Genomic DNA, 27,689 nt, shown 5'->3' with positions numbered 1-27,689 from the left:
TAAAAAAGTATGTATTCTGTTAAAACTATTGATAATGTACACTACTTCCCCTTCAACTGACACAATGGAGAAGATTTAGAAACATCAGTTTTTGAACAAAATGTTAAATTGGATTTCTCTCACTATTGTATTACCTACGTGATCTTTTCAGTACAAATACCAAGGAGTATTTGGCTGGCCAACATATTAAAAACACAGTAAAGACAAACATGAAATACAATGATTGCAGATTAGACTTTTCCTTTTCGTACAATCTAGACTAAAGTCTCTGCATGACTAGAAACATATTTTTTGGTATAAATGGCTTGTTCAGTTTGAACCCTACATCAGAGAACTAAATTCCAGATGTCTTGTGAGCAACCTTTATAGATTGAACAAAGAGTGAAGTGGGGAAGGAAAGAAATATACAATAATCTAATGTTTTCAAACCTTTGAATGGCTTGTGCTGGTAAATGATGAAAAACTGAGCCAGGTCAAATATTATAATTTCTCCTTGTGAATATTACTCAAACATGGCTGAGAGTTATGCATTCCTCAGACAACAAACTGTAACACAATACAATTAACTGGTAACATTCATCTCTAGTGAGGAAGCTGACCATAGGTTTGAATTCAAGCTTGAAGCAGAGCTGGACAATACAGCGAAACAATTTAGCTTAACTTCAATCTGTACTATAACTCATCCTAGATAAGTGCAATGCTTTCATAACTACTTTCTGATCATATATTAAAACATAGCACAATCTAGGGCTATCAGATCAAGATCAGGCAAATATAATTATTGATATTTTGCTCACCTTGTCTGATTGGCAATTGTTCAGGAAGGAGATGTTCCCCTGTTCTGCCATCCAGGAATGAGTCCACAAACTGACAGTGATCCTCCCCATGCCCAGATAAATCTCCTATGTTGTAGAAAATTCCTATATTTTTAAACAATAAAGAATAGTATCTGGTTTAGTAATGATGCTAAATTGTCTTAAGATGTTCCCCTACTCTGATTCTCAATTGTAGGTGATTTTTTTCCCTTCAGTGAATTGCATATTCCATATTTGTGCAGTACAGTTCTGTTCGTTGAAGACCTTGAATTGCATGAAAATTCATCACCTGTATTGCAGACATTGGTTTCACACACTTTTCAGCAATTATCTTGTAAAGTCACAAAGGCATGAATTTATTATTCATTCCTGGATTTTTCATGGGGAGAGATACTCTCCTTAAATCTATGGTGCTTACTGCCAAAGGCCTATAGAACTTTTGTTAGGTTCATCCACTCAGCTGGATGATGGAACTAGAATAATTCCTGAACTAATTGCAGTTGGGTTGGGGGAATTGAATTGAGATGAACCTGCCAATAAGTTTAATGGAAACAGAATAATTGTGCCAGATTTTGATTCCATGTGCGTATGCTGAAAGGAACTGAATTGCCATGGTTAGTTGATTACTTAGTGTGGAAACAGACTTTTCAGCCCAACAAGTCCACACCGACCCTCCGAAGCGCAACCCACCCATACATTTACCCTTCACCTAACCAATTCACCTGACCTGCACATCTTTGTGACTGTGGGAGAAAACCGGAGCACCCGGAGGAAACCCACACAGACGCAGGAGAACGTGCAAGTTCCACACAGTCCGTCGCCTGAGGCGGGAATTGAACCTGGGTCTCTGGCACTGTGAGGCAGTAGTGCTAACCACTGTGCCACCGTGCCGCCCAAGTAGTTTGCATATGGCATCCAGCTACTTAGCCTAGGTTTCAATTTGCCCATAGCACTGAAATCGCAAAAGGGGAGACACTCAAACTCACACCAAGCACCCCATATCCCTGATACACTTTTTCTCTGTATGTTATTAGGAACAGTTAGCCAGGTTTGAGACGACTTTAGGTGGTTCACTACTCAAGACATTTACCAGGATAGTCTGGGATACAGAAAATATTATTCAGAATATTGATAAAATCACAATTCAATGTGCCCTGTACCAATACTTAATGATTTCTATGGATTCAGAATGCCAGTTGCAGCAAGTTGTCTCTGACATATAGATTTATAGATGAGTATAATAAGGATTTTCTATTCTAACAAAGACTTTGCATTTATGTGATGTTAATCTTCTATGAGATGACATTTTCCAGACACTTCTAGGCCATACATTAACTTCACAAATATCAATCAAACTAAACTGACTCAAACAATCTTATATAAACTGTATTTTTCTGCACTGGCTTGCATATTGATGCTGCAAATTATTACAAATCCATTTTCAAACTGAACCCACAGCAACAGAACTATAATTCGCTTGGCCAGAAATTCAGCAGCATTCAGATTTGGATATTTATCCCTCAGCATTCTAACTCACATTCTACTTTGAAAGTCCAAGAGCTCGGTATTTTGGGTCTTGTTCGGCAATAGAGGCTTGCATTGACTCCTGTGCCTGTTTTCAGCGAAGTGATTAATTACAATCATAATGTAAGAAATGGGAGCAAGAGTAGAACATTCATTTCCTCAAGCCTGCCCACTCTCCTACAAAATCATAAGATTTGTCCTAGGTCTCAAATCTGCTATCATTCTATCTGCTTTTAACCTTCAACTCCTCAATATTTAAGAACATATCTACCCCCTCGTTAAAGCAGCTTAAAAGAAGAAGCACTGGCTTTTGGTCTGTGAGCAAAGAGGTATTGTGGACAGGTCTGTTTGCCAGAATCTGCGTAATATCGAAATTGTCCTTCCCCTAATTGACAATTGACTTCTGCACTATCCTTATCCATTTCCATCAGGATTTTGAAACCAGACTTATGGTCATTATCCCCAAAAGTTTCACCCACAGACACTTCAACCACTTGACTGGCTTCATTCCCTAGGATTAGGCCTAGCACTGCTCTATCTCCAGTAGGATTATCTATGTACTGGCACTAAAAGCTCTCCTGGATGCATTTTAAAAATTCCACCTTTTCTGATCCTTTCACACAAAGGTGATTTCAATTAATGTTAGCAAAGTTGAAATCCCCTACAACTATAACCATATTCCTGTCACATATCTGTGGCTTGCTGACATTGCTACTCTTCTTTTTCCATTTGACGGTTGTGAGGCCTGTAGTATAATCCCAGTAACATTATCATACCTTTTTTTATTTCTAAGCTCTACCCAGAAGGCTCTTCAAATGAGGCCTTCTAAGGGGTCCTCCCTCATTACTATAGTCTCTAAACTGGCTTAGCAAGCCACTTATTTCTATCAAACCTATAGATCAAAAAGGTGGCTTCCCAGAAATTTCTCAGTGTAACTCATCACTTGCAATAACTATCAGCCATGCAGTGAAGAATTTCTTAATAGAATCATTCAAAATTCTCAATGAGAAACCTTTAAAAGGAACAGCAAATGGCCCATCCGGTTTTGTTGAACTACCCATTTGCACCCTTTTGGAACTAATCTCTCCAATCTCCTCCTCATTCTGCTCATACCCACCCACAATTGCTTCCCCAGACTCAGCCTTGGATTAACCATCACCATTCATTTGTGTGTTTCTTTCCAGCATCTGGTCACTTGAGCAACACTCCACCCATGCACCATGTTACTGACAAGGATTTGGGTGAAATATCTTCAATAGCTACAAACTCTTGGCCCTCACAGAAGTTTCCCCACTTAGCATTAGATGGGCATTTATAGTATTTTCAAATATGTTCTTGAATAGTTCAGCCTGAATGTTTTCAATGACCTAGGTAAAAACAAGGACTGCAGATGCTGGAAACCAATTCTAGATTAGAGTGGTGCTGGAAGAGCACAGCAGTTCAGGCAGCATCCGGGGAGCAGGAAAATCAGCGTTTTGGGGCAAAAGCCCTTCATCAGGAACGGAGCTCTATTCCTGATGAAGGGCTTTTGCCCGAAACGTCAATTTTCCTGCTCCTCGGTTGCTGCCTGAACTGCTGTACTTTTCCATCACTACTCTAATCTAGAATCTGTTTTCAATGACCTGGTCAACAATTGCGTGAATTGTTGCTATTTTTCGAGGTTCAATTTACTTTTCTTCACATCCTTTGGAAACTATCCTGAATTGATTGATTTCCTAAAATTTAAACTAGAGTTTTGCCTGTCTCATTTTTAGGTTTTAATCCCATTCGTGAGCATTGTGAATGCATAATGATTACATATTCTTAAAATGCATACTTTTCTAACCCCTGAGACAGTTCATATGGACCTGAGATCTGAACACAGGTTAGGGGATCTAATTGAACTGAGACAGTGTATTCTTTTCCTTCATAAAGGTAAACTCCTTTGTGTTTGTACACTAATCTTAAAAGAATTTTCATTTTTTCTGCTCTTTTACTCTTAAATTGTTTTCAGATTGGATTTCCTGTTTACTGCCTAACAATACTCATCAAGTGGTGCATGCGTCTCTTTTGTCCCCAGAACCACTAATAAACAACAGATTGTGCTTCCCAATCAATGTTAATTATAAGATTGACATCACAAGTTAGTTTTTAAATGAAGAATTATATATTTAGGAATCTTTTATTTTCTAAATGTCATTTGGTTTTGTTCTATTTTTCTGTGTTCATTTAAAATACTTATTTTCCAAATAAAATATCCTCAATCAGAACTCTCCTCTCGCCAGCTGATTATTGTCTGAGATTTTAGTTAAATAACAGATTTGAAATGTACATTTTTAACTTAATTGCAGAGAAGGTGCTGCTAGAAATCTTTACTGAAAGGAAACGGTCTTTTTCAGTACATTTCATTAAAGGGGCAAGAGCACTCTTGACATACACATGGAAGGAAGGATGTGGTTGCTCAACCTCATCAGCCATAAATTTAACATGGCATGATTAGAAATTTCTTGCAGCTTCCAAAATTATAGAACTCCTACAATATGGAAAGAGGCCATTCAGTCTATAGAGTCTGCACCACTTCTGAAGAGCATGCCATCCAGACCCAGTCCACTACCCCAACTCCATAACCCTGCCTTTACTATGACCTAGGGAGAATGTCTGTGTGAAAGTTACATAGTCACCTAAGGCTGCAATTGAACCCTGGTCCATGGCACTGTGGGGCAGCAGTGCTAATCACTGAGCCAATGTGTTGATAGATCTTTTCAGCAGTAATCCAATAATGAGTACTCTCCAGTGCTCAGTGCTTAATTGAGCAGCACTATGCTTTTTGTTCAGTAACTTACATTAGCTTCAGGTTAAGACATGTCTTGATTTTAAAATCCTTATATGTTACTCTCCATGGCCTCATTTCTTTCCTCTTGTCCCTCAAGTCCCACATCCCTCAGATATTTGTGCTTATTTTTTAACTGTTCCACTATTGGTGGCCACACCTTCAGCTGCAAAAGCCCTGAGCTCAGAGAAGTTTAGAAAGGGAATTCCTATCTCGTTTACCTCTCTTTCTCCCTTGGGGACAATCCCGAAAACTCTACCCAACATATCCCCACTATTTTCTTACATGACAATGTGCCAAATTTTGTTTTACTATGCCCCTGTGGGCAGTGGGCAGCACGGTGGCACAGTGGTTAGCACTGCTGCCTCACAGCGCCAGAGACCTGGGTTCGATTCCCGTCTCAGGCGACTGACTGTGTGGAGTTTGCACATTCTCCCTGTGTCTGCGTGGGTTTCCTCCCACAGTCCAAAACTGTGCAAGTTAGGTGAATTGTAGTGTTAGGTGAAGGGTAAATGTAGGGGAATGGGTCTGGGTGGGTTGCACTTCGGCGGGTCTGTGTGGACTTGTTGGGCCGAAGGGCCTGTTTCCACACTGTAAGTAATCTAATCTAATCTGTGTTGTATCTTGGAAAGTTTTATTTTGTTAAAAGCACTTTGATGGAAATGTTAGTTGGTGTAATTATGATATCACATTTAAAGAAAAATCATACCTGATAGGGAATTACTGAGGTAAATCTTGTATCTCAGTGAATTGCATAGAATGATACCAACAAACTTCCGGTACCGGGTACGTTTGACAAATTGCTTGCCTTGACACTCTGAATACGAATCAAATTTGAAGGAATATTGAGTCCAGATGGCATCTTTCCCTATTAGAAAAAGAATGAAAATGAAGACCAAAGGGTGAGCTGGTCTCTTCCAGAATTGCAATGAACTGATTCAAAATGTAGTCAATATGACACCATCTATTGTGATCTTACATCGAGGTGCACAAATACTTTCCAGGAACAATACTTTTGACATCTTCAATAATAAACATACCAGTTACATGCTTCCATATTTTTGTTGACATCAATACTGCATTAGGCTTTTTAACAGATATTTCTTAAGTCACCATTCATACTGTTTCATGACTGGTGGCCAGGGAATAGAAGTATGTCACAGCATCAAAAATATTGAAATCCCTCCCTTGAGGTATTGTGCTGTTACTCCCTATAATTAAGGCTGATGACATAGTAATAATTGTTTTATATGCACAATTCCTTTGAGTTAATAGATGTTTTTAGGATTAGCCAAATAATCTCTAGTGGTTCACAAAGAATGCTAATGACTGCCTTCTCAAGGGCAACTAAGGATGGGCAATAAATGCTAGCCTAACCCAAGATGCTCACATCCTATGAATGAACAATAAAAATATGTAGAAATGTTAATTTCCATGTATCCGCTGTTCCTGTTTGATTTTCTTGTGCAAAAGTTTCTATTGTAATAAATGGGAGAAGAGATAGAAAAAGGAACCAAAGTCAGTTCAACCAGTTGAAAGTTAACTTAGTTGAAATCATGTGTTTTAAGTGAAAGGCCTGAGTCTCTTTCTGGTGTGAACCAAGTATTGAATGTTGTCCATTCTGGAGAATAGTCACACTGGACTTGAAACATTAACTCTGTCTCTCACTCCACAGATGCTGCTAGACCTGTTGAGTTTCCAGCATCCATAGTATTTGGCCCGTTATTGAATGTTATCATTTTTTATTGGATAAATTTATCCAAGTACTATTTGGAAAAAAAAAAGTTTTAATGTTTTCATTTAAAAAAAATGCTTACTTTAAGACTTGGAGAGAAAATATCACATGCACTGACTTTCCATTCCAGAGGCTACTCCCAAAATAAATCTATCAACTCAAAGGAATTGGGTATATAAAAGAATCATTACTATTGACATCAGCCTTGATTATAGGGAATAACAGCCCAATTGTAAATTATATTATAGGCGAACAGTCTCTGTTTCCATGGAAAAGAGACTTTTTTTTGGAAACTAAGCACATTAACAATTATAGGAATATATAATTAAGAAAAATGTATTTGATTGAGCCAGTTATTATAAACCAGTGATCCAATGTCCATTATATGCTTGGTATCATTACAATGAAACGGTGTGAGAATAAAGAACTGGACCATTAATTAGATTATTGGAGAAACTAAACTAGAAAGATATCCCTTTGAATAAAGATTTTTTTCTCCATTATTATAAAATCCCAAACTTATCTAAATAATGTCAAAGAGGTTCTGTGTTCTGATTGTGTGCTGACCAATAACTGACTGATAACTTAGTTGAAGAAACATGTCGGGCTGGTTCTGTACAAGCCATCACTGTATTGAATGTGATGTGTAAATATTGTTGGATTATAGAAATAACCTGTAATACAGACCAGAAAGTTTTCCTAATGGGCTCTTGGGCATTAATGTTCAGTCTGAGTAAACCACATTAAACTAAAATCATGCATGTAGTATTTGTAATTGAATGCTTGGCTTCACCATTCAGCTGAATCCAACCTTGGAAAATTTTAATACTATTAATATTCATCTTCCATACTTTCATCAGAGAAAAATGTCCAGACTGAAATTTGTAGCACTCACCTGGTACATATTCACTTACACTGGGGTCCGCTACAGGGTTTGGAGGTGGGAGAGAAGGGAAGTAAAAATGGAAAATAAAGAAGAAACATTAGAAAATGAAAGTTTTACAATAAAGCTTTTAAAATAAAACATGTAATAGTATTTCAAAGGTATATGTCCACAAATACTGATTTATTTCTGCTTTTTGGTGTTTCTTTTGAAGACACTGGAAAGCATATTTAATTGGGAGAACTTCACTTCTAGACTTTACCCAGTGTACTGAATTTAGAGTCCAGTTTTTACCATTGTTGCTACTTTATTGTCTAGCAAGATATAGAAACAGGTCCTTGATCTATCGTTCCATTGAAAAGCCCAACAGTGGAATATTACAGATTAATCTGTTATCACTGTTTAGAGTTTTATAAATGCTTTACCACAAAGTGCTTTATGTGTAATTTTGCAGAAATAACATACATTCACAAGGGTCATATCCAGTCCAACTCTTTTCCATTCAGAGACATTTTCCCATTCCAAAGCATTGTAGGTGATTTCTTTCAGCAGCCCTCTTCCTTCAAATTATTTGGGTTGGCTCTTTTACTGCACTTACCCAATTCTCAGACATTGCCCCTCCAATAATCTCCAATATTCGTCCAAATATTAGGATAGCTATATCCTGATGCAAAGCTGATCCATAATGAAAAATGGCTAATTTTCAGTTCCTCTTCCTCCTGCTTTCATCTGGTCTTCCCGATTCCTGTTTTGGGCTTTCTGCTGTCTGTTATGGTCGAACTACAACTTGCATCCTTCAGTGCCTCCAGTCCACATACTTCCTGTCGCTGCTTTGATGTTCAGTGGCTCTGCTCATTTTGGTAAGATGCCTTATTTTTAGTAACTTGACCAATATTGTCTCATAGTAGTCATAAGTCATAAACCAAAGCCATGGCTACAGGAGTTAAGAGTTTCCCAACAGATTCTAGATTTGTGGTGCTGGAAGAGCACAGCAATTCAGGCAGCATCCAAGGAGCAGCGAAATCAATGTTTCGGGCAAAAGCCGTTCTTCAGGAATAAAGGCAGAGAGGCTGAAGTGTGGAGAGAGAAGCTAGAGGAGGGTGGGGGTGGGGAGAAAGTAGCATAGAGTACAATAGGTGAGTGGGGGAGGGGATGAAGGTGATAGGTCAGGGAGGAGAGGGTGGAGTGGATAGGTGGAAAAGGAGATCTAGTTTGTTTCAGGACATGGTTGAAGAGCTTCAGGGCAGAGGAAATGACCTGGGAGTTGCAGTGGAAGACGGACTCCCTGAGATTCTTATAGAGAGAGGAGGAAAACTTCTTCAAGGTAGGCTTCCTTGCGAGAAGATTCGCAGTAAGGTAAAAACAATGACTGCAGAGTTAAGCAAAGTCTTTATTTGTAGGTACAGCTCCCTGCTAAATGCCAATGGTTGACAGTCAAATTAGTTAGCAAGAAGAAAACACAACAAAAGCATTCCCTACTATTATGATCTCAGTATGAAGTTAAAGCACAAATTGTTAGCTCATTGCCTACTTCTGTCTACATGCATCTGAAATTACAAGTTTGATTTCTTTTGTCAGATTTAAGGACATAGAGAACTCCAAAAAAGGCACACAATAGAAGTAACAAATCAGCCATTCTTGTTGTAAAGGCTGACCTTTTGATATATGCCACATAGAACATAAGCACAACTGCACATTTTCAAATTAACAATTGTCTTGTTCTTTTTTATCATAAATCTAACGCCTAATATTTTCTAACTGTAGACAGATTTGGATATCACTTTGTTAATTTAGTGATGAATGTTGCTTTTACTCAGCAGTTTTGGCATTGGTACAACACCTTCTTGGTATTGGTCCAACAGTGAATATGAAAAAGTACAGTGCAAAATGGAAGAAAGTGGCAAAGGAGCTATGCACCCTGTCTATAAAAACATTGCAGCAAGAAATCTTTTATTTGGAGTTATCCCAAATCATTATTTTTAAAAAAGACTTAACTGTCTCAAACTTCCTTCAAGATTTGAAATACTCCCCATCTAAATGTCTTTTGCATATTTGGATTTCTAGCTTTTAGACAAAAAATACCAATGATTATGTACTTAAAACCCCAAAGATGATAGCAACAAATCAGAAAAGCAAATGTTCCCAGATTTCAATATGGATCCAATTTTAAATTTGCACACCTGGCAGAAAGCAAGTGAGAAATTGGGACAGAAAGGTTCCCCTTCCACCTTAAAAGTATAACAATAATTGGCTGCTTTTAGTAAGTGTGCTGGGAGACCACCAGGGGTACTTGGCACACTTTACAAAATGTGGACTGGGTTCCAATGAGGCCATTGAGCCCCGACTGGAATTTTAAATTCAGCTTTGCATGAGAAAACCATCAAAATTCCCTCATGATTCCAGTCTGGCAGCAAGTAGATTGGGTAAAAGGCAAGAAATTTAAGCAAATCTTTTTGGCTGGTTTTTGGGTTGTGAAGAATGAAAAATGCAAACCTAGTAACATTACTGGACTAGGATTAATGATAATAAAATCTCATCCTGACACTTGTGGCACTCATGCAAAGGTGGCCAAGGAAGCCACTCGATATTTGTAAGCACCCACTTGATTTTCTATTGTCAAAGAATAGAATTTTACACCTTTACACCTTTACCTGGTCGTGTCCACATTCAACTTGTGTCCAACATTGAGGTTTATTCCTCATTCCACCCAACATGGTCTAACAAGCAATTTAGTTGCATAAATAATTGCTCTGGCCTTGGGGTATGGGCAAGTCAGGTTTTGGTCTTGATCCTGAAGCATTCATTTTAAATCGCTCTTATTTTGCTTTTGCTCTTATTGCTCACGTGAAACTCATGTTGGATCATTTACGTTTGTGGAAGCCAATGAGACATGATTGGATGCTGTAATGTTTACAAAGTCAAATAACCTGCCAATACATCTCTCCCTAACTTTGTGATACCTTCTAGCCCCATGACCCTGCAAGAACTCTGCACGTCTCCATCTCGGGCTCACTTGCCTGAAATGACGAAAGGCTGCAAAGCAGCCATGGTTTGAAGACAGTCATTGGCATTTGCAGCCCTGATTGATATGCTAGCTATTTTAGTACTTCCTAATGCTAAAAATGAAGTGCAGATGCAAATGTTGGATCCGGAAAGCTAACTCAGAGAGGTTCCTTTATTTACTTTCTGTCATTGTTTAATTAGGAACTTAAAAATAAATGCAGTTGATGGGAATAATTTGCGAGAAATATTTGTGGTTGATTTTTAATTGTGGAGGAAAGAGGTATTGGTACAGCAGCTGGTTTTAGTTTGGCTGCTGTTTATCTCAGCTCCTAAAGAGATTCCCTTCTTTCTGCTTCACAACACTCCATCCTGCTGTCCCTATAGTACTTGGTATTCTCTTGTAACTGCATTCCAGCATATTGTATAGAAATCAGTAAAAGCTAGCAGACAGGTACAAAAGAAAATAAGCTGAAAGGCTATGGAATGTTGGCCTTTCTCAAGGGGACCAGAACAGAAAAGAAGTGGAAGATATTTTACAGCTGTGCGGAGCTCTGGTTACACCCCATCTGGTGTAACTGTATTTAATTCTGAGCACTGAACCTCAAGAAGAATTTATGGGTCTTGGATTGCAAACAGCACAGGTTCACAGAATGATACCTGGGTTAAGAGTGTAAAATCTTGAGAATTTTGCACAGACCAGGTTTGTATTCCCTTGAAGGTAGGTTACAGAGTGAAGGCAGGTGAGCTGAGGGTATAAATTGCTATCATTGGTTGAGAGAGTTTCATGATTGGCAACTCGTATATTCCAGAGTATAAGGTCTACAGGTGAGAAATGGAAGGAGGAAGGGGTGTCACAAGGACTCAATTGCAGCAGTATGCAGGGATGATATCATGGAAGGATCTTCAAATGAAACCATATGAGTAGAAATTAAAAACCAAAAGGAACAATCATATTGCTGAGACCATACTAAAGGCCTCCTAACAGTCTGAGAGAAACAAAAGCTGATTTAGATTCCTTACAGTGTGGAAACAGGCCCTTCGGCCCAACAAGTCCACACTGACCCTCCGCAGAGTAACCCACCCAGACCCATTTCCCTCTGACTAATTTCAGAGAAATGTAAAATGTTTAGTGTAGTGATATGAATTTCAAATTCCCCAACATCAACTGTATAATGTGAAAGGTTGAGAGAGAGTGGAATATTTAAAATGCATCCAGAAGAGCTTTTAAGCCAGTCTATGGAATGTCCTACAAATGAGGGGGTGGTCCTGTACTTAATTTTAGGTAATGAAGCTGGGAGAGTGTTCGAAGTATCAGTGGGGAAGCATTTTGCAGACAGTGAGCATAGATCTCAACTGTTCAGGAGTGACTTCAGAAAATATGTCTTCCACACATTGGTATGATGGAACTCTCTCCTCAACCACCAACGTCTCCAACCCCATCCCACACACATACAAGTATTGGGACAAGTTCGATTTAAAGTTTCAAAATTGTGAGTGCCAGTTTATTGCTAGGCAAGTGTACTATTAAGCAATGAGAGCAGACAGAGTTAAACTACAGATTGGCCATGATGTGACTGAATGACAGTTATGATTTGGAGATGCCGGTGTTGGACTGAGGTGTACAAAATTAAAAAAAAATCACACAACACCAGGTTATAGTCCAACAGGTTTAACTGGAAGCACTAGCTTTCAGAGCGCCGCTCCTTCATCGGGTGGTTGTGCACAATTGGTGTTGTGTGATTTTTAACTGAATGACAGAACAGTATCAAGAGGTTGAATGCTGTACTCCAATTCCTGTTTTCACAGCTGTGGTGCGTTCTGAAAAGAAAGAGAAATTCAGACTTACCGGATTCTGTAACGAAAGAACGTTGTACACTGGATGGACCTTTGCCATGTATATTTGTGGCTGTCACTGAGAATGTGTAGCTGTTAAATAGACAACAAGATTAGTATATTTATTCATACATAATTGTCTTGTAAATGCCTATTATTACTTAAGAACAGTCCAACTGTAACCCTTTGAAACACGAAGTGCAAAACACTGGGGCAATATTTCAAATTGGAAGAAAGTGAGGACTGCAGGAACACTCCAGGATCTCCACTCTTGACTCAATATTGTAGGCAATTCTGACAAAGTTTACATCATATTCCAAACATCTAATCCAACCGAGATAAACCATCCAGGATTGACAATTAAATTGTTCACTATACTAATATAATTAACATAAATATAATTCCTGACCTGCAGGAATAAAAATGACTAATTTTTACAAAAATGCAGTGTACTTTAGTTAAGCTAGGTGTCTTGGACTCTATAAGCTGAGCACTACATATTGGCAATGACTATCAGGTAAAAACACACGATGGTCCAGCCTGACTGTGCCTATCAGGTTCATATGATGCAACTATATCAGTCTAGTAATGTCCTTTGTGAAATTTTGCTGTCTCAAGGTCTCTGCTGTGCATACAAAAAAACAATATTATAATATTCCATCTCTGAAAAAAATTTTAAAATAAGGCTTAGTTTTATATTTTCCTCCAGGAGACAGGTTATTGGTAGTCTTGTTTTATTCTATCTTTTTTTGTTGTTGACTATGTTCTTTTCAAATTCAGCTATTCTTTGGAGAATACTCTTAAGTTCTGAATGGATTTGCAGGTTTGGAGGCCCCATTGTAAATGCTGCTTTCATTGCTGTACCTACCTGGGGCAGGGGAGGAGCAAATACGTCGTCTGGACATGAATATCAGGCTGAACATCAACAGGATCTAGAGGTGCAACCTATCCATTTCAAACACTGCACATTCTGATTCAGGACCAGAAATGAGAACCAGCCAAATGTTCATTCTATTTTAATCGTTGAGCACAAGGAATTATTATAAGAGAATTAGCTTGGAGGCATTACAATGAAAATGCTGAAATATCAATTGATACTTATCCTGAAGTTAAGCCCTTTACACTCATTTTTAACTAAAATATAAAATTATGATGAGCAAATAATAGAATGCCGATGCTAATTAAACCATCCACGTAGCTGTTTTGCAGAGCTTCCTGTTTAAGTAATTGAATTTCTCAATCTAGACCAGTTTGTATGGTCTTGCTCTGCAAACTATACAACAAGCAAGCAGAAACAATGATATCCTGCTTCCACATTATTGCAATAAAATGTGAATTATTTATCTGCATGATTTAGGTTCATAATTCTACATTCACTTATATTTGGTTACAATGAAAATCAAACATGGGAATTCTAATCTTGAGTATACTTTACTATTTTGAAATTATGGGACAACAGAATAATAAAGTGTAGGGGGAGGGCATTCAGGGCATTGTACCTACATTGGCTGTTTGAAACAATTATCCATCAAGTACATTCTCATTCCTTTCCAATCGCCTTCAATTTTTTTCCCCTCATCAATTACTTTATCCAATTAATTTTTGAAAGTTATTAATTAATCTACTTTAACCTCCTATTCAGACAGCTCATTCCAGAATATGACAATTTGCTGTGAAAAAATGTTTTCTCTTATGTTGCCTTTGGTCCACTCTATCAATCCTGTTAATCCTGTGCCCTTTGGCAGAGAATCCTTCTGAAACTGGAAACAGTGGAATTAAGGAGAACTGTCCAAACTCTTCATGATTTTGAATATTTCAATCAAATTTCCCCCACATCTCCAATTACAAACAAAAGATAGTGAAATCTCCCCTACTGATGTACAAGCTACACAAAAGGCATCTTGATCTGGTGTGTGGCCCATAATGGGAATTTTCTTTATATTGATAAGGGATACCTGAAATAGGAATGTAACAGCTAAATTTTACTGTACTAAACATGTTATCATTTGTCAATACAAAAACGTTCTAAGGAAACATCTGCTGCTCTGATATTCTTGGAATGAGGTGTGACTACAAGAAGCATTGCAAATCTATACTGTGTTTACTAACAGGCCTAAATCACTAGTATGGGCACGTAGAGATTTACTGCTTTGGATTTCTTCATAATGGTTGCATATATTGTGGGCGGCACGGTGGCACAGTGGTTAGCACTGCTGCCTCACAGCACCAGAGACCCGGGTTCAATTCCCGCCTCAGGCGAGTTTGCACGTTCTCCCCGAGTCTGCGTGGGTTTCCTCCGGGTGCTCCGGTTTCCTCCCACAGTCCAAAGATGTGCAGGTTAGGTGAATTGGCCATGCTAAATTGCCCGTAGTGTTAGGTAAGGGGTAGATGCAGGGGAATGGGTGGGTTGCGCTTCGGCGGGGCGGTGTGGACTTGTTGGGCCGAAGGGCCTGTTTCCACACTGTAAGTGATCTAATCTAATCTAATATTACTGCTGTAAAGTAACAGATTTCAAATATTCTCACCTTTTTCATTTCCATATGGTGCAAGACTGATGGTCTCTCCAAATTCATATTAGTAAATTTGGGACATTTTGAGATGATTTAGTACTGGCTAAAGTGTACCAATTGATGCAGTATGATTTTTGCTTGTTAGAGCTATTAGGGCAAATGTCAAATAATGGAAAATAAAATCTGACCCATATTGAAACAGTACAATCCAATTAGTTCCATTGCTTTGCTTTTGCCCACATCCCTGATAATTTCATTCCTTCAACTATGTATCCAATTTCCTTTTAAGGGCTAATATTGAATCTGTTTCCAGCACCCTATCAGGCAGTACATTCCAAATCTTAATAATTCATTGCATAACACTTTTTCCTTATGTAATCACCAGCTATTTTGCAAATCAACTTAAACCTTATGTCCTTTTCAGACTGGAGGTCTGTGACCAGTGGTGTGCCACAAGGATCAGTGCTGGATCCACTGCTTTTCGTCATTTATATAAATTATTTGTATGTGAACATAAGAGGTATGGTTAGTAAGTTTGCAGATGACACCAAAATTGGAGGTGTAGTGGACAGCAAAGAAGGTTACCTCAGAGTATGACAGGATCTTGATCAGATGGGCTAATGGGCACAGGAATGGCAGATGGAGTTTAATTTAGATAGTATTGCATTTTGGAAAGGCAAATCAGAGCAGGACTCAATAGTAAGGTCCTAGGGAGTGTTGCTGAACAAAGAGATCTTGGAGTGCAGGTTCATAATTCCTTGAAAGTGGAGTCGTATATAGATAGGATAGTGAAGGTGGTGTTTGGTATGTTTTCCTTTACTGGTCAGAGCATTGGGTATAGGAGTTGGGAGGTCATGTTGCGGCTGTACAGGACATTGGTTAGGCCAATTGTGTAATATTGCATGCAATTCTGGTCTCCCTTCTATTGGAAGGATGTTGTGAAACTTGAAAGGGTACAGAAAAGGTTTACAAGGATGTTGCCAAGGATGGAATATTTCAGCAATTGGGAGAGGAGAGTAGGCTGGGGCTATTTTCCCTGGAGCATCAGAGGCTGAGGGGTGACCATACAGGGTTTATAAAATCATGTGGGGCATGGATAGAATAAATAGAGAAGGTCTTTTCCCTGTGGTGGGGGAGTCCAGAAGTAGTTGGCATAAGTTCAGGGTGAGAGGGGAAAAATTTAAAAGGGACCGAAGGGGCAACGTTTTCACACAGTGGGAGCTGCCAGAAGAGTGGTGGAGACTGGTACAATCTGAATGGGTGTACGAATAGGAAAAGTTTAGAGAGACACAGGCCAATTGCTGGCAAATGAGATTAGATTAGGTTAGGATATCTGGTCGACATGGATGAGTTGGACCGAATAATCTGTATCTGTGCTGTATATCTCTATGACTCTGTCACTCTGGTCCACTGGAACTTTATTTACACTGAAAGGACAATGTCCAAAACACTCCTTCTGTAAATTGTGAAGGGTTTGTTGCATAAAACGTAGGCACACAACTCTAGGAGAGGTTCAGCTGCTAACCTGCCTCGCTGGCCAGAATCTTAATGTCTGGTTCTGATAGAAATAAATCCTAAGAATAATATTTATAGCCTTTTATATTGAATGCTGTATTAACTTTTGTATTGCTTAGTGAGGCAAGTCCATTAGTGCTAACAGTTTTGTCATAATTCTGTGAGAAACTCCTACCTCCAGTCATGTGTTCTCTTAAGCAACTAATTGATTGCCTGAATGGCAGTGGCAAATTCTTATACTTGATCAAAGTATGACATTAAAAAAGGTTTTACTACATCTTATTTTTTGCTACATAATACTTTAGAAGCACGGTGGGTGGCACAGTGGCTCAATGGTTCGCACTGCTGCCTCACAGCGCCAGGGACGCGGGTTCAATTCCAGTCTTGGGCGACTGTCTGTGTGGAGTTTGTACGTTCTCCCCGTGTCTGTGTGGGTTTCCTCCGTGTGCCCCGGTTTCCTCCCACAGTCCAAAGATGTGCAGGTCAGGTGAATTGGCCATACTAAATTGCCCATAGTGTCAGGGGTGAATATAGGGTAGGGGAATGGGTCTGGGTGGGTTACGCTTCAGAGGGTCAGTGTGGACTTGTTAGGCCAAAGGGCCTGTTTCTATACTGTAGGTAATCTAATCTAATCAATTTGCTGTTCGCAAAGTGCTTGGGACATTTCAAGGGCAGAGCAATGTTATGCAAATACAGGTTCTATATGACATAAAACTCATACATCATTAATGTTACAGTATACTGTGACATATGAGTTACAGACATGAAATAATCTTCAAATGAAGAGTGTACTGCAACTTTTAGAATCTTCCACTGTTTGATTTGAAATCTGGTGTGAAAAATGAGATGGATTGATGATGTCCACATTGCAAAATAATGTTTGAAATAGCATTTCCTAACATACTAAATCAGACTAAATTGTCCCATTGATAAATAGCAGCACTTGTTAGACCCACCATCCATTTAAGAATTTTGCCTTTCAGAATGCTGTAATATATCCAAACATTTTGAAAGTCATTTGGCAAAATGGCAGCCATTTCTTTAACCCATGCTAGATTATAATGGGCAGTCTGGTTATCTAAGGAGATAAATTAGAAAGAAATAGCAGATTTACTTTGTTAAGAAAAACATAATGCATTGTTCAAATGGTGTCCACCTATCGCTAGACTATAGATTAAGACACAATCAAGAGAATGGTCAGTCTTCAACCTTGAGAGTCCACAAAATATTGTATGAAACAGTAGTTCTGAAGGGGTTCATGTTTCTGTTACATGGGATCCACCCATTCTACTGACATCACACAGAGTCTATGGACGGACAAAGGTGTTCTGCTGTAGCTTTTGGAAAAAGCGCTGTACTACCTCATTAAGGTCCTAATACATACACCTGAGTAAATGTTGCACTTAACCTTGCACTTAACATTATTCAATGAACCTTCTTGTTATCTAGATGCTGCTTCAGTAGATATTTTACAGTAATGTATCCTCTACCACTAGATAGATGCTCAACAAAGCAAAGACAACAGAGGATTGATGGTAGCAAACTACCTCAAACAACTCTTCCTCTCTTTTAGAAGTGGAAAGTATCAGTGAAGATTGGGGACAATATTTCATCTTCACTAACACTCAACACTGGAGCTCCCCAGCGGTGCGTACTCAGCCCCCTACTGTACTCACTGTATACCCATGACTGCGTTGCCAAATACCTGACTAATGCTATTTACAAGTTCGCTGATGACACCACCATACTGGGTCAAATCTCCGATGGCAACGAAACAGACTACAGACGGGAGGTGGAAGACCTGGAAAGCTGGTGCACTGAGAACAAGCAAGTTCTCAATGCCGGCAAAAACAAGGAAGTCATTATCGACTTTTGGCAGGATGTTCCTCATGCCCTCTATACATTAACAGCACAGAGGTGGAGTGAGTGAAGAGTGTCAACTCCTGGGAGTGGTCATCCACAACAAGCCTTCTTGGACTCTTTATGTGGACGCACTGGTTACAAAGGCCCAACAAAAGTCTCTTCTTCCTCAGGCAGCTGAGGAAATTTGGCATGACCGTGATTACCCTTGCCACCTTTTATAGGTGCGCCATCTAGAGCATTTTGTCTGGATGTATCACTACCTGGTATGGCAACTGCGCCATTCAAGATTGGAGATGGTTACAGAGAGTGGTGAACTTGGCCCGAACAATCACAAAGGCCAACCTCCCATCTATAGAATCCACCTACCAGGCCCGCTGTCAATGAAAGGCTGCCAATGTTCTCAAAGATCCATCCCACCCTGGCAATGTTTTTCTACAACCTCTACCATCGGGGAGAAGGTACAGAAGCCTGAACACATGCACCAGCCGGTTTCATAACAGTTTCTAACCTACTGTTGTTAGAATACTGAATGGACTCTTAACAAATTACATTCGCTTGTACCTGTGTTTTTTTGTTTTTGCTGCTGTTTACCTATTATTTACTTATCTATTCTACTTAACTCTGTGATCTGCCTGTATTGTTCGTAAGATAAAGCTTTTCAGTCTGCCTCGGTACACGTGACAATAAATTCAATTCAATTCAAAAAGTAGAGTCACCTGGGAAAATAGCACACACGGTGATCAACTTGGTGAACTGAACTGCTTCATTTTCCTGTTTTTGCCACAAGATGCTAGATAGAAAATAGGCTTAAGCCTCATCAGAATAACTGGAACCACTCAGTGGTTAGCCTACTTTTGATTGTTTTCACCAGAGACCACATGTGGTAAGACTACTCTTAATTATTACCCAAAGGAAAATTAAACCCAGCAGCTGTGTCAGTGGAAATGTTGTCAACATAAATGTTTTAGCATCAGGTCTGATCACAAAGCGTCTATTTAATTTTTCCAACATACTGCCAGGATAAAATTATTGTAATTTGAAAAGGATGTAAGTCATTACCCCAAAACTTGAGCGACGAGCTGAAGTGTTCTCTTGAGGCACCATACTTGGGAACAGTCTCAGGACTGAAAGCCTCCATCACAAATACCAGTGAAAATGATTGGTCAAATGGCCAGTCAATGTTGGTTCAGAATGCTGCAAATATTCTACTAAAAAGTTGATATTTCCGTCCAGGTTAGATTATTCTGCCAAATGGTTCTGCATGTTTCTGAGCCAACTCTGCTCAGGCAATCCACTTAAAGCCACTAAGAAACCACGTTTTTCCAACTAGGCTTTGATTTATAGCTGGCACTATATGCCTTTTCTTTCCATAGAACTCATATGTTTATACCAAACAGTCAGTTGTTTTCAAGTCCTTCTATATTTTGGGATTCCCTTGTGCTGGGGTAAGATATTAATAACACATTTATTGAAATGGAATATTGGCATGGGAAGACAGTTTTTTTTAAAACAAAGGATATATCAACTTGCAAGAAGCAGATGAATATTCAATAGTGTTCAGTCAGCTAGAATATTGCTTGAGTGAGTAGTTTTAGCATTGGAGTGCCAAAGGACGGTCAAACCAAAATTTAGAATTCACTGCACAAAAGGTCAATCATTTAGTGATTGTGCTGGTCCTCCATTGAGGCAATTTACCCACAGTGTCATTATTCTGCCTGTCCCCCAAAGCCGTGCACATATTTCCTTTCAGATAACAGTTCAACTGAGGTGAAAGTCTCAACTCAACCTTCCTCCACCACGCTCTCAGGCGCAGCATTCCAGACCTGAAGCAGTCACTCCAGAAAAATAAATCGACTCTCCTCATGTAGCCATTGCTTTTTTTGCTAATTACCTTAATCTGCACCCTCTTCTCCATTTTTCTAACAATGGGAACAGTTTCTCCCTATCTACTCCATGTAAACCTCTCATTATTTTGAGTACCTCAATCAAATCTCCTCTTAACCTTCAATTCTCTTGTCTGTCTTTGTGATTGTTTTTAGGGATAAGGAATTTCATTCTCTGAATCTTTTTGTTCTAATGCCTTCACATTTTTCCTAAAAGTGTGACACCCAGAACCAGATATAAAATCCCCAAGGTGAGGTCAAACCAGTGCCCTTTAAAAGTTTAATACAAATACTTTCTCTGGTCCTCTATGCCCCTATTTATATAGCATAAGATACCGTCTGCTTAATAAACATGCTCACAATCTGCCCCATCACCACAATGTTTTATACACGTGTACACCCGGGTCCCTCTGCTTCTGCATCCCATTTAGATTTATATTCCTGATTTTTATGCCATCTGCCATGCATTCTTCCAAGCAACATATCACACTTCTGATTCCTGATGAAGGGCTTATGCTCGAAGCATCGATTCTCCTGCTCCTCGGATGATGCCTGACCAGCTTTTCCAGCACCACACTTTTCGTCTCTAATCTCCAGCATCTGCAGTGTTCACTTTCTCCCTGCATTAAATTTAACCTGACACTCATCTGCCCACTCCACCAATCTATTTGTGTTCTTTTGAAGTTCTACACTATCATGCTCACAGTTCACAATGATTCTAAATGTTGGATCATCCAGAAATGTTCAAGTTGTGACCTGTACACTAAGGTTGAGCTGGTCACCTGACCTAATTTACATGTCCCCTCTTCTCCACTTAAAACACAACTAGTGGAGAGTCCCAAAATCTAACCCTTTGTGTCAGTAACCTGTACCTATATAAACATATTTTAGCTGTATTATTTTTTGAACAAGAGAAATAAATGCTGGGAATATATTGGAAGGGTATTTGCTAAGTGGTTGAGGAGGCTTTAAACTAAAGTAGCAGTGGGATGGGAACCTATGCAAGGAATCAGAAGAAGGGGAGTCAAGGACAAGAATAGAAGACAGAAACGGAAATAAGAGAAGTGATAGGCAGAGAACTCAAGGTTCAGGATCAAACAGGGACAAAGTGAAAAATAATGGGAATCAGACAAGTAATTTCAAAAAGACAAACCTTAAGTCTTTGTGCCTTAATGCACACAGCATTTGAAATAAAGTGGATGAATAAATTGTGCAAATGGTGAAAACAATTATAGTGTAATCAGGATCTCAGAGATATGGCTGCAAGGTGACCAAGAATGAGAACTGATCATACAGGGGTATTCAGTATTTAGGACAGATAAAAAGGAAAAGATGGTAGAGTTGCATTACTGATTAAAGAGGAAATTAACTCAATAGTGAAGAAGGCTATTAACTCTGATGATATAGGATATGTACGAGTAGAGCTGAGAAATGTCAAGAGGCAAAACAAAACATTAGTGGACTTTGTTTATAGACTCCAAAACTGTAGGGGTAATTTTGGGAATGCCAGCATATAGAAAATTAAGAGATACCCATAATAAAGGAACATCTGTGTGGGTGACTTTAATCTACATACAAATTGGGCAAATCAAATCAGTAAAAGTACTGTAGAGGAGGAATTCCTGGACTGTATACTCCAGGTTTCATGAACCAATACTTTGAGGAACCAACTAGAGAATTAATCGTTGAGGAATTTAAAAACAGTGGCAGGTTCAGTGAAAATCAGCATGGATTTACAAAAGGAAAATCATGCTCAATAAATCCACTGAAATTCTTCAAGGATGGAACTATTAGGGTTGATGAAAGGAAGCCAGTAGGTGTGGTTTATCTGGACTTTCAGAAGGCTTTTGACAAAGTCCCTGTAATGTAAAATTATAGCACATGTGAATTGGGAGTAGTGTATTGGGATGGCAGATAGGAAACGAAGAATAGGAATAAATTGGTCTTTTTCTGAATGGCAGACAATGACTAGTGGTTTACTGCAGGGATCAGTGCTAGGATTCCAGCTATTCACTATATATTAATAATGTGAATGTTGGAATATAGCTGTAATATATCCAAATCTGAGCATCACACATGAGGCACGGGAAAGTGAGCTAGGGAGAGGATACAAAGATGCTTCAGTGTGAATTGAACAAGCTGAGTGGGCAAATGCATAGCAGTTGCAGAACAATATGGGTAACTGAGAGGTTATCCATTTTGGGAACAAAACAAGAAAGTAGATTATCTGAACAGCTATAAATTGACAGGAAAGTGCAAGGTGATCTGGCTATCCTGGTGCACTTTTGCTGAAGGTAAGCATGCAGGTGGAGTAGGTGGTAAAAAAGAAAGGAAAACAGTATATTGGCCTTCAGAATGAGGGGATTTGAGTACAGGAGCAGGGATGTCTTGCTGCAGTCATACAAGGCCTACAAAAGACCACACCTAGAGTACCATGTGGAGTTTTGATCTACTTTTCTGAAGAAGGATGTTCTCACTAGCGGGAGTGCAACAAAGGTTTACCAGACTAATTCCTGGGATGGCAGGACTGATGTATGAGGAGAAGTTCAATCAGTTAGTGTTGTATTTGCTGCAGTTTGATTAGATTAGATTGGATTCCCCACAGTATGGAAACAGGCCCTTCTGACTGACCATCTGAAGAGTAACCCACTCAGACCCATTCCCCTACCCTATATTTACCCCTGACTAATGCACCTAACATTATGGGCAATTTAGCATGGTCAATCCACCTGACCTGCACATCTTTGGATTGTGGGAGGAAACCACGCAGATTCGGGGAGAGTGTGCAAACTCCACACAGACAGTTACCCGAGGTGGGAATCAAACTTAGCTCCCTGGCGCTGTGAGGCAACAGTGCTAACCACTGAGCCACCGTGCTGCCCATAGTTCACAATAATGAGTGTGATGGTGGGGGGACATCTCGTATGAAGTTATAAAATTCAAGCAGGACTAGACAGTGAATGCAAGAAGAATATTTGTGATGGTAGGGGAGTCCAGCACCAGGGGTTACAGCCTAAGAGTACAGGGTGAACCATTTATGACTGAGATGGAGAGAAATTTCTTCACCCAGAGAGTAGTGAGCACGTGGAATTTGTTACTACAGAAAACAGTCAATGACCAAAATATTGTATTATTTCAAGAAGGAGTTAGATATAGCTAAAGGGATCAAAGGATATGGGGGGAAAAGCAAGAGCAGGCGTTGGATAAATTGGCCATGATCAAAACAAATGGTGCAGCAGGCTGAAAGGGCTGAATGGCCTACTCTTGTTCCTATTTTCTACTTTTCTATAAGAGACTTAGTCTGGTATCAGATGACGGTCTGTTAGTGGGAAGTAACACACCATATGTGACTGTATTAAATTTAATGTAAAGCTCAATGGAAACGGCAGTGTTGTTACCCCAGGATGTAGATTACCGTGTCCCAAAAATGAATAACTTAAATATGAATTCAATTCACCATTAATCGTTCATAATATTTTTTATATGGAAATCAAATGTCACAACATTCATGATTAATTTATTTAAAATGTTATGAATCTGAGGGGAAAAACCTGCACATAGAATGTTTTGCTAATGACATTGAGATCTTTCATAAATACAATAGAATAGTGAACCGAATATTTAAATAGCTTATATCTGTGCAACTGTCAGTGATCCTTGTGAAGTTTTAGACTTTGGCCCCTCCCATGTCCTGCTTCCAATAGAGAGCTTCTTTCCAGTCCTTTGTCTAATCTGTACTGTAGCTGATCACAAGGAAGTGTATGAAGTAATTGTCAACTCTTTACAGTTTTATTGGAACCAGGCATATGGAAAAATGCAAATCTGATAGTTCACTAGAGTGAACACGTCCATTATTACATTTCCACATCCTGCACAGAAAAGAAGTGAATAGGTAGCAGCAGTATATACTGGAGCCAAAAACATTCATCAATCTGTATTTATTCTTTCATGGTCCTGCTCAGAATTTCTTGCAAACATGTAAAAAAAAATTATACTAAATTAAGTTCTGCAACAACATTAAGGTAAGGATCTGACTAAATTTTAGTTAAGGCTCAGTTATCAGAATTGTAGCCTTCTATTCATCCTGAACAACAAACCCAACATACTAGCTGGTCTGTTCTTGTTTTTTGTTGTATGAAAATGATTCTTTCATTTACTTCATCAAAAGAAATTTGACATATATGGACAGTATATATATATATATTTCCTGCTCATGACTGGATTTAGCTAGGAAGCTCTGGTTGGAAACATTCTGGAATTTTTATCACAGTAGGTACCTCCTGCTATTGTGACATCACCTCTTGGTCCAACTAACCTGAAACTGTGGTCCTTTAGTGGTGTTGCAATTGTGGAGGAAGTATTAATTGTGTGAGGGTTGCTAATGGAATGCTAACCTATTCTTTCAGCTCCTGTATGATCAATTCTGCCTGGGTATATTTGAAAAGCAATCCAGTCTGTCCCAACACTGTGTACAAGGAATTGCAGGGAGTGTGTACCTAATTCCCTAGGAGTTATTGTTGCAGTGTCCAGGACAGGAATCTTTAATACCTGAAGGCGCCAAGAAAATCAGGGAGGGATGGTAATCATATTTCCTGACTGATTCTACTTAAAATTATGCAGTCTGTTCATGTGGGAAAGAATTGGCCATTTATTAACTATGGTGCATGTGATTTTGAGTTCCAACTAGGGACTAAAATTTGGCATGTCAAAACACACAGTTTGGCCCCTATTCAAGTAAAAAACAACTTTGCAACCATCATCCCAGTTCAATCTTTGATAGTATGAAGCCTTGATAAAGCTTTAAGGATGTGAGAATGCAGGAACTGGTATTTCAATATTTAAATTCTGTTCTAAGGAGATGAAAATCTAAAGACTAACTGGGCTGGCCAACTGAGTGTGCTTCTGTGAAACAATTTTAAACCTTTGCAGGTTTGTAGACACACATTTATTGTCAGACATCCTGTGGCAGAAAATATAGTGGTAATCTTGCAAGGATCTATTCTGCCATGAAACCTTGTGAGGAGGGAGTACAGGCTCTGAGTTACATGTTTCATGCAAGTGCCTTGCCTCACAAAGATATCCCTCTGAAGTAAACAAAAAGAATAAGGAAACCCTGTGTTTTTCAAATTTTGCCAGAATCCTTCAACATGCTAAATATGCTTCCTGCACTTCAAACATCATTTTTTGTGCCTGGCTATTGCATATGTGAACCATGTTCAGATGACCTGATCTTGGAAACAGAGACAATGTGAGCTCCTCCCCCAACACTACTTGGGTACGATGCATCAAGAGCTGTAGCCATCTCATCACCAAGATGACAGGATGACATTACCCAGATCCCAGAATAAGCACAACAATTCTTTCCACACGTGAGGATTCACGTGATGCACAAATATATACTTCCTCCACTTTTGAAACCTTTCCTGGACTGTGAGCTCATGGTAAGGCCAGTATTTAATAGCTTTGTGTACTAGGTTTTCCAATGATGGATTCAACCCTCTGTAGTCCAAATTACATCTGCTGACTACATTGCTTTCATTTTCCAATATATTGTCCTTCTTTATATTCCCCGTAGCATTAAAAATATTTTGGTCTGTCTTGAAGATCATGCAGCACCACCAGGTTTTTCAAATAAAACAATATTATACCTATGTTGCTCCTGAGACCAAGTAGGTAAAGTTCAGTAGAACCCAGGAATACATCAGTGCAGACTAAGATTTATTTGACTGGGTTGGTTCTGTTTTTGTCTAAGTACCAAGGGCAACATCAGTTTGTACTCTTGCAATTTGGACTAGGAAGGAACAGAGCTTGGTTTATTTTGGAACCTTATGGATTAGCATTTTTCAAATCAGAATTAAAGTCGGTTTCAAAGGAGGGTTTGTGAAATTAACATTAAAATTGAAGAGATTTACAAATCTCTGTAGATTAAAATTGACAGAATTTTTTTTTTCTCTTGTTCATTTCAAAATCCAAAAGTGGAGTCTGCTTTAAGTGCATACATAGAATAGAATCACAGAGTCACAGAATTCCTACATTGTGGAAACAGGCCATTCGGCCTATTGAGTCTGCACCAACACTCTGAGGAACACCCCACCCAGATCTACCACATTACCCTATTTCCATAAACCTGCACTTCCCATGGCTAACCCACCTAACCTATACATCCCTGGACACTACAGGAAGTTTTTTGAAGTAACAAAGGATTGATGAGGACAGAGCGTTAGATGTGATCTATATGGACTTCATTAAAGCGTTCAACAAAGTTCCCCATGGGAGACTGGTTAGCAAGGTTACAGCTCACGGAATACTGGGAGAACTAGCCATTTGGATACAGAACTGGCTCAAAGGTAGAAGACAGAGGGTGGTGGTGGAGGGTTGTTCTTCAGACTTGAGGCCTGTGACCAGCTGAGTGCCACAAGGATCGGTGCTGGGTCCTCTACTTTTCGTCATTTATATAAATGATTTGGATGTGAGCATAAGGGGTACAGTTAATAAGTTTGCAAATGACACCAAAATTGGAGGTGCAGTGGACAGCGAAGAAGGTTATCTCAGATTACAACAGGATCTTGACCAGATGGGCCAATGGTCTGAGGAGTGGCAGATGGAGTTTAATTCAGATAAATGCTAGGTGCTGCATTTTGGGAAAGCAAACCTTAGCAGGACTTATACACTTAATGGTAAGGTCCTAGGGAGTGCTGCTGAACAAAGAGACCTTTGAATGCAGGTTCATAGCTCCTTGTAAGTGGAGTCACAGGTAGATAGGATAGTGAAGAAGGCGTTTGGTATGCTTTCCTTTATTGGTCAGAGTACTGAGTACAGGAGTTGTGAGGTCATGTTGCGGCTGTACAGGACATTGGTTAGGCCACTGTTGGAATATTGCGTGAAATTCTGGTCTCCTTCCTATCAGAAAGATGTTGTGAAACTTGGAAGGGTTCAGAAAAGATTTACAAGGATGTTGCCAGGGTTGGAGGATTTGAGCTATAGGGACAGGCTGAACAGGCTGGGACTGTTTTCCCTGGAGTGTCAGAGGCTGAGGGGTGACCTTATAGAGGTTTACAAAATCATGAGGGACATGGATAGGGTAAGTAGGCAAAGTCTTTTCCCTGGGGTGGGGGAGTCCAGAACTAGAGGGCATAGGTTTAGGGTGAGAGGAGAAAGATATAAAAGAGACCTAAGGGACAACTTTTTCAAGCAGAGGGTGGTACGTGTATGGAATGAGATGCCAGAGGAAGTGGTGGAGGCTGGTACAATTGCAACATTTGAGAGGCATTTGGATTTGTGTATGAATAGGAAGGGTTTGGAGGGATATGGGCCTG

At 39.3% G+C, this 27,689-nt stretch overlaps 1 protein-coding gene across 1 annotated transcript in view; it reads right to left on the bottom strand.

The window, feature by feature from the left end:
- The window catches only part of abi3bpb (ABI family, member 3 (NESH) binding protein b), a 330,661-nt gene that overhangs the window by 2,525 nt on the left and 300,447 nt on the right, over positions 1-27,689 (bottom strand). Inside the window, exons 54-57 of the mRNA XM_072585416.1 lie at positions 12,616-12,695; positions 7,779-7,808; positions 5,858-6,016; positions 798-920 (exon numbers count right to left, since the gene is read on the bottom strand). Coding sequence (XP_072441517.1) covers positions 798-920; positions 5,858-6,016; positions 7,779-7,808; positions 12,616-12,695 — 392 coding nt within the window. The remainder of the gene's footprint in view (positions 1-797; positions 921-5,857; positions 6,017-7,778; positions 7,809-12,615; positions 12,696-27,689) is intronic.

Source organism: Chiloscyllium punctatum, chromosome 15 (genome assembly GCF_047496795.1).
Source record: "Chiloscyllium punctatum isolate Juve2018m chromosome 15, sChiPun1.3, whole genome shotgun sequence".
Classification (NCBI taxonomy): domain Eukaryota; kingdom Metazoa; phylum Chordata; class Chondrichthyes; order Orectolobiformes; family Hemiscylliidae; genus Chiloscyllium; species Chiloscyllium punctatum.
The sequence above is the reverse complement of the archived record's forward strand: the minus strand, read 5'-3'. Positions and strand labels throughout refer to the sequence as shown.